Here is a 7,644-nt window from a genome sequence, read left to right as displayed (position 1 = left end):
GAAAAAACACACACACACACACAAATGTGATCTACAACAAGCATCCAGGGCACCAGACTCCAGTGTTGTAGTAACTAGTGACCTATCGACCTGATTGGTCAGATATATATCCTATATATCTCACAGCTGAACTGTTCTTCCAATCCTCTGTGCCTGTGAATGAGCTGACCTCTCATTCCATCACTGCACAGATGCCTGATCTAGAGCTGTTCCCTGCAATATAATGCAAATATTATCTACTAAACCATACGAGGCCCCATATCAACCACGCATTTTAGAGCACAGATTCCCCCCAAAACAGAGCGTTCTTAGTTTTCCCAGGCCTCAGATCACGTCTAAAGCGATGCTGACAACTTCCTGTCTACATACACACTGTGTACTGCTTTACCCACAAGTCTCAGAGTTCAGATCCACTGTTCTTTGTGGGGACCTTAAGGATGCGCTTACAATATTATACATCGCACTACGGCCTCTTTCTGATTGAAACTCAGGACCTGAAGCCCCAGGAATGTACGTGTGAGACTGGGAGAAAGTATAGTAGCCCATTTGTTCGGGGTAATATATATTAATAGATCAGATCATCCAATATCAGCTAGTTATCTGGGTTTTGTCTACGGTTTACAGATGTGAGATCTCATAGAAAAGGTCTGTCAGAATTTGACTAGTTCTGTTTAGGGCTGCGCCTTAAAATGAATCCAATAAGGAAACCTTTAAATACTGCTAAAAATGTATAGCTTGAATGAAGTTTTTCTGTTGAGAGATCTTGGGAAATAATGTAAAATAGGTTGAATGTGCTCTCAGAAGCGCTGTTTACTATGTTCACTTATTTAAAAACATTTTCACTTCCTAAAAAATTCTCATGGATAGTTTGTCATTACAGCCTTAATTATTGAAAATGTGTGCAAATATATTTTGAATAATGTATTTTAATTAGGTGTAATATTTCTCTCTTTCCCCTGATGTCTTTATTGTGTCTGTGGAGCTGGACTTAACCATGTAATTGGCTTGAACTGTTTTAAGTGTGTTCTGAGATGAAGACATTGATCTCCATGTATAGCTAATAACCTTTAGACTGCTTTAAATGATTAAGACATAATGGGAAATGAAGCTTTACACACTAACATGTACATTTATCTTCAAAGGATTAATACATATTCAGTGAAAGGGAGGGAACTGTTTTTAATTAACTTACTGCGTGTTAATTACTGTACTGACTAAAAGCACGAGTTTCTGTTCAGTGTTTATAAATAAGAAAAAAGTTTGACTTTTAATTCTTTGCTTGCTCTGCATTTTTATGGGATGTGCCATATTGAGTGTAAAATATAAATCATTCTGTAAAATGATCACATCTTGTCTTTTGTTCCTATTTAATGTTCTTTAGATGATGATGTTTATTATGTTATTATAGCAGATACTGTTGCTAGAAGACACATTCTGCTTTTTATTTAACTGGTAAAATGTACACTAAAAAACATTTTTTTATTTTACCGTAAATTAAAATTTACGGTAAAAAAACGGCAGCTGTGGTTGCCAGAATTTTACCGTAAAAAATACGGTAGCAACATTTTAGGTTTTACGGTTTTAACTTACATTTACAGTAAAATACCGTAATTTCATTAACTGATATAATGTTAATATACCAACCTACTGAAGTACTGAAATCTGTTTTGTACCCTTGTGTAATACCTGATAACCACCAAATGCAGGTGGTGATGAGAAAGTCACATGATGAACCAAAGCCCATCACAAGCAGCTTTTAAATACTAACATATATAGAAGGTGCACAGTGTCATTCACACAAACACTAAACACCATCACGGTAACCCACATGACACTGAAATAATGCAATAAACATTCATTTAACAGCATTAGGTGTAACAACCGTAATATACAAAACTGATAAGAAAAACCTAAGAAGAAACAGTTATTTCAACAAAAAAACATCACATTTGAAATGCAACGCAGGGAATTCTGGGAATGTCAATTTACGGTTATTCACTGTAAATTATACGGTCTTTTTCACTTTCAAAAACGGTATACTACCGTAAAATTAATGTCCAATACATGTAATGTCCAATACAGTTTTTCACCGTATATAGTAGGGGAATTTACCGTTAACCATTTAACAGGTTTGTACTGTAGCATTTTTACAGTCTTTTACCGTTAAATTCACTGTCATTTTTTACAGTGATCTCATTTAAGCTTTATACAGTAATATAAGCTAAATAGGTTGCACTTTATTTTGTTACAGTGTAATTATACAGTTAAGTACTGAATAATATAAATTAACTTCATGCACTTACAGTATGCTTAGGTTTACTTGGGTTTTAATTTATTGTTAATATAATAGTAAGCACCTTTAACACCGACACCTTTTTATGAATTTTCATTAATGACTGTTTTACACAATTTAGATTAAAATGGATAAATACAATTGATAATGGCATGACAACTGGGGCTTGTTTCATAAAACAAGTTTACCAAACAAGCCAGGCTTATATCAGTTAGTCTGACTTATTTTGAACCAAATGAACTGACAATACATCAGACTAACTGAAATAAATCTGGCTTTAGTTGGTAAACTTGTTTTATGAAACAGGCTCCTAGAAGGCACTTGCCAAATTAAACATAATAACGTGAAACAATACAGCACACTGCAGTTTAAATGTTTATCGTTACATACTGTGTACTGCTTCACAAGCATTTGTTTGTGATCAACTTTTTAATCATTTTAATGTTCACGTAATTTAATAAATACACAAGTCAGCCACTAGGCAGCGCTGCTAAAACCCAAACGAGCAAAGACGCATCGAGCAAGAGAGACTTCCGGGAGGCGCACTTTGCTCCAGTGTTGCCAAGTCCGCGAAGACTTGGGATAATTTAACACTGTTGTCGCGGGTTGTTATCCGCGGGTTGAAGCCACCCCAATAACGCATGCGAATTTTACCGGAGGGACCCAGCCAAGAAACGTGTATTTTACCCCCTAGCAACGCGATTTTTATTTATTTATTTTTTACCCCTCGAAACGCGATTGGGTTAGTTTTGAGTAACAACTGGGCGGGTTTTGTTGCGAAAACCTGGCAACCCTGCTTTGCTCAGACGTTAACTTGAAACAACTAGCGAGATCTCTGTGAGCCCCATATTTTCATGTGTACATGATTATAGCTGTTTTCGTGCAGAAAGAGCCATTATCGAGGGCGAGATAGTTTCTGTTTTGCTGCAATAAGTGTCAGTAGGCATGGCTGTATGGAAACTAAGCATGTAAGTTAACGTAAGGAGTTCTTGGTGTGCAGCCCATCTCCACCTGCAGCCTTCATACATTTGCAGACAGAAGCAGAGGTAACGTTAATATCTAGATTCTCTTCTCTGGCTGAGTTTTTGACAATATTTGGCCGAGATAAATCTGAGGGTGCCAAAAAATCTAAATATTGAGAAAATCGCCTTTAAAGTTGTCCAAATGAAGTTCTTAGCAATGCATATTACTAATCAAAAATTAAGTTTTGATATATTTACAGTAGGAAATTTACTAAATATCTTCATGGAACATGATCTTTACTTAATATCCTAATGATTTTTGGCATAAAAGAAAAATCGATCATTTTGACCCATACAATGTATTGTTTATCAGGTGAAGCTATTGCTACAAATATGCTCGTGCTACTTTGGTTTTGTGGTCCAGGGTCACATATTTCTTTCTGTGGGGCAAAATATGAAGAGTTCAGATGCAAAAGCCTCTAAGCGCCATCTGAAATTTTCATCTAAAATTAGCATTTTTATCAGGCTCCTATGTTTAGGTTGAGTAATCTTACTCTAATGGCAATGTATAGGTCCTTTTCTATGCAATAAAAGTGAAATAACTGAACATAAATCTAGGAGCCTGATAAAACTGCTCATTTTAGAAGAAAATGTTAGACGGCACTTAGAGGCTTTTGCATCTGAACTCTTTAAATGTAAAATATTTCAGGGTAATCATTACCAAATATAGTTTGTGTTTATCTTTCCTACATTTCTGCAAATACTGATCTGCAAGGACATAAGTGGAGACGTATATTAGAAGCTTGCGTTCTGCAAGTGAACGGCACTTTATTGTGCATCCCAAAGAAGCACAGAGTCACTCTCACAGACTTTTACATTAAATGTTCCCTCCTGGTGGAATGACCTGCCCAACTCAATCTGAGCAGCATCTTCAAGAAATGACTAAAAACACATCTCTTCCATCTTTATTTGACCCTCTAACTCTAGCACTCTCTATTCTAATTCTATTCTTAAAGAAAAAAAAAACTTGTCCCTTTTAGACTTGCACTCTAGGCTAAAACACATATCTTCCATCTTTATTTGACCCTCTAACTCTAGCACTCTCTATTCTAATTCTATTCTTAAAGAAAAAAAAAACTTGTCCCTTTTAGACTTGCACTCTATTCATTTACTAACTGCTTGTTGTGTTAAAAAAAACTAACTAGCTTCTCTATTCTTTTTGTGTTTTATCTATTTGTTTTCTTTTTATTATAAAATTAACAAAAAGCAACAAAAAAAAAAAGGCCTCTAACACAAGCTTGCTCTATTCTTTTTCCTTTCATTAAAGGGGTCATATGATGCTTTTTTTAAAGATCATTGTTTTGTGTATTTGGTGTAACAGAATGGGGGCGTGTTAGAACGAGCCGTTTTAGGGGGGTGTGGCAGAGTCTTAACTTTGATAAAGAATATCTCTTTGGGTTTGAGACTTTAGTCTTTGCAACTTCAGGGATCTTATCTATTCACGAACAGCTTGTAACACTCCAAAGAGAAAGGAAAACTTGAAATCGCATCATATGACCCCTTTAAAAAACCCTAACAGACTTGTCATAGCACTTGCATATCAATGCTCTTTTGTTGATTTTGATTGCTTCCATTGTCATTTGTAAGTCGCTTTGGATAAAAGTGTCTGCTAAATGTAAATGCATCTCTAATTTTGTGTATAATACTTGGATAATGTACCATTTTCCACCCCAAAAAGAGTTGAATTTGTGAACGAATCATTCAGATCTCTTTCGTGAACCGGTTCAGTCGATTCACTGAAAAGATCCGATGCACCCGGCGTCTGAAGCACATGAACCCTGCCTGGCGCAGTGAGCATCGCAGACCGTTCCACGCGCATGCGCAGACCGAGCTGTAAACAGCGCGACCCTTCCAGAGCGTCCGCGCGATTCACACTCATATAAACGTTTAATAAATCACACATGCACACGAGTTTCCATCGCGCTCGGCGTCACTGTTCAGCTGATAGATGGTAAGTGGTGCAGAAATGACGGGTGACATTTAAATCTCCCGTGTTTTGATATATCATCTCTATTATTCAGGATCATGGAATATACAGACAAAAACTACAATGGATTGTAGTTCGGGCGTGACGCCTCGGTTTCAATAAACTTTTTACATGTTGCAGATGCATGCTTGCCTCACAGGGGCATATATAAAAATTATTTATAATTTTTATATATAAAATTATTTATATATATATTTTGTCATACTGAGAGAACTTTGGGTTCGTGTTGATTGGAAAAAACGACGGACAGTGCCTGCTTAAATACATAACTAATAAAGTAAGGGATGTCCTTTTAAACTACCACCAAAGTTGCATTAGATATAGATACAGATTGCTGTTTTTGTGATTCCTCTAGTGAAAATGCAATTCGTGTTTTTTTGGGATTGTCCTTATACAAAATTATTTTGTATTGGTTTTTTGTTGTTTATTAACCAAATTTGCTTAGGGGTTTCTCAGTGCTGTTAAAACCACGTGTTTGGTTTCTAAAACCTAAACAACAAAAAGAATGAGTATTTTATTGTTAATCTTTTATTGCTCTTTGCCACATTTCACATGCAAAAATTCAATCTTCAAAAGCTCATTTTTGTTGTTATAAAAAACGATATCAAGCAATATATCCAAGCTATTTCTTCATCAAAGAACTCCAAAGGTCTCAAGACAGTGAACCTGTGCTTCCCTCTTAATTTATATGGTTAAATGATGCAATTTTTTTCAATGTCATATCTCGTCATTTTATATATGTGTATCAATTTTTATTTGTAATGTTACATTTTTATAATGTTTCATATTTATTTTATAATTGGTGCTTTTCATTCCTAGTGATGTGTACTATATTAAGTCTGTACATTTGCATTTGTTCTTCATGTGTATTTTTTTTGTGATGCCTTGACAATAAAAAAGGAAGTATGTTGTTTCTGAAAAGCACCAGTAGTGCGGCAGAACATGTAAAGTGCCCTACCTGTTTTATACTACGTTTGTTACCAGTCCCAGCTGATGCTGTTATCAGCATGAGACATGTGGGGGTTTTGCCCGATTATACTCCCTTTTCTGCTTTCATATCAATTTCTGTTTGTATTTTTTTGCTGATCAGGTAGCCGTAGCAGCAGAAGCATGGACGCTGTCCTGAGCAGGTTGAAAGGTCTCACTGCTGACGAGTTGAGGGAGGAGATCATTAAAGCCAACTTGAAATGTGGCCCCATCACCGCCACGACAAGAGCTATATTTGAGCGTAAGCTTGCCAGGACTCTGGTGGAGAACGCTGGACTTACCGAGCCCGACAGCAGCGGTGGTAACAGTGCCTCGTTGGACAGCTCTGGGAGTGTAGTGCCACCCTGTGCCACATCAGCAACCCAAGATTCGGTCACAGGTGAGGATGGGGATTTTGGGTACGGCATGGGCCTTAACCCACCTGAGGAGGAGGCTCTGAGTGGAACGGTGTGCCCTTGTAATGTGGAGAATTCACAGTCGGAGACACAGACTACCTCGAAAACCGCACAGGGGTCGCCCACCTTTTTCTACGGAGTGTGTCCATTGTGGGAGGATGTGCTGGCTAGGAATGGTAAGAGTTTTTACCTCTACTTTAGACACCTGGTACAAGACTGAGAATTTTTGTGTAAAGTGATGTACACTAGTGTTAAACAGTTTAAGGTCGGTAAGATTTTTAAAGGGGTCATATGATGCGATTTCAATTTTTCCTTTGTCTTTGGAGTGTTACAAGCTCTTGGTGCATAAAGAAGATCTGTAAAGTTGCAAAGACTAAAGTCTCAAATCCAAAGAGATATTCTTTATAAAAGTTAAGAGTTAACCACACCTACATAAAACGGCTCGTTCTAACACGCCCCCACATATCTACCTCACTATGTGGGAAGATTTGCATAACGCCGCCCAAATGTTCACGCAAAGAAAGAAGGCGTAACTTTTATTCTCGCTGTAGTATTGTTGATGCCGCCATGTCGTGAAGACGCTGTGTGCTTCGTTGTGAAAGCGAAACTACTTTGTTTGGTCTTCCAAAAGAGGACGATATCTGCTTCGTCATGCCTGGAGCTGATCAGTGCTGGTTGCTGAGGAAATACAACAACTTTGCGCTGTGGATCGCCAGATCGGCTTTCACAGTGGACGAAGCGGAGTCCAGCCCGGGGTCGTCACATGTGGTTGCCGCTCATTCGTCGGATCCGCCGGGGCGCGCCGTTCTCGACCCCGCCGCCTCAGCTCACTCTAACCTGGCCTCAGCTCACTCTATCCCGGCCTCAGCGCACGCTAAGCCGGGGCTTCCCCTCACGCTAGGCCGCTGTGTTTTTCGTTGTGAAAGCGAAACTACTTTGTTTGGTCTTCCAAAAGAGGAC

General features: G+C 38.0%; 1 protein-coding gene across 3 annotated transcripts in view; it reads left to right on the top strand.

Moving 5' to 3' along the window:
• The first annotated feature begins 3,112 nt into the window (after nt 1–3,112).
• The window catches only part of LOC107684979 (ankyrin repeat and LEM domain-containing protein 2-like), a 17,741-nt gene continuing 13,209 nt past the window's right edge, over nt 3,113–7,644 (top strand). The window contains exons 1-2 of one of the 3 annotated variants that reach the window (XM_016481378.1): nt 3,113–3,261; nt 6,393–6,860. In XM_016481378.1, the coding sequence (XP_016336864.1) occupies nt 6,413–6,860 (448 nt within the window). In that variant the 5' untranslated portion in view covers nt 3,113–3,261; nt 6,393–6,412. Of the gene's footprint in view, nt 3,340–5,162; nt 5,267–6,392; nt 6,861–7,644 lie in introns of those variants that run through there. The other 2 variants (XM_016481376.1, XM_016481377.1) reach the window with 2 other exon arrangements.

Source organism: Sinocyclocheilus anshuiensis, unplaced genomic scaffold, assembly GCF_001515605.1.
Source record: "Sinocyclocheilus anshuiensis isolate Anshui unplaced genomic scaffold, SAMN03320099.WGS_v1.1 scaffold605, whole genome shotgun sequence".
In the NCBI taxonomy this organism is placed as follows: domain Eukaryota; kingdom Metazoa; phylum Chordata; class Actinopteri; order Cypriniformes; family Cyprinidae; genus Sinocyclocheilus; species Sinocyclocheilus anshuiensis.
The sequence above is the reverse complement of the archived record's forward strand: the minus strand, read 5'-3'. Positions and strand labels throughout refer to the sequence as shown.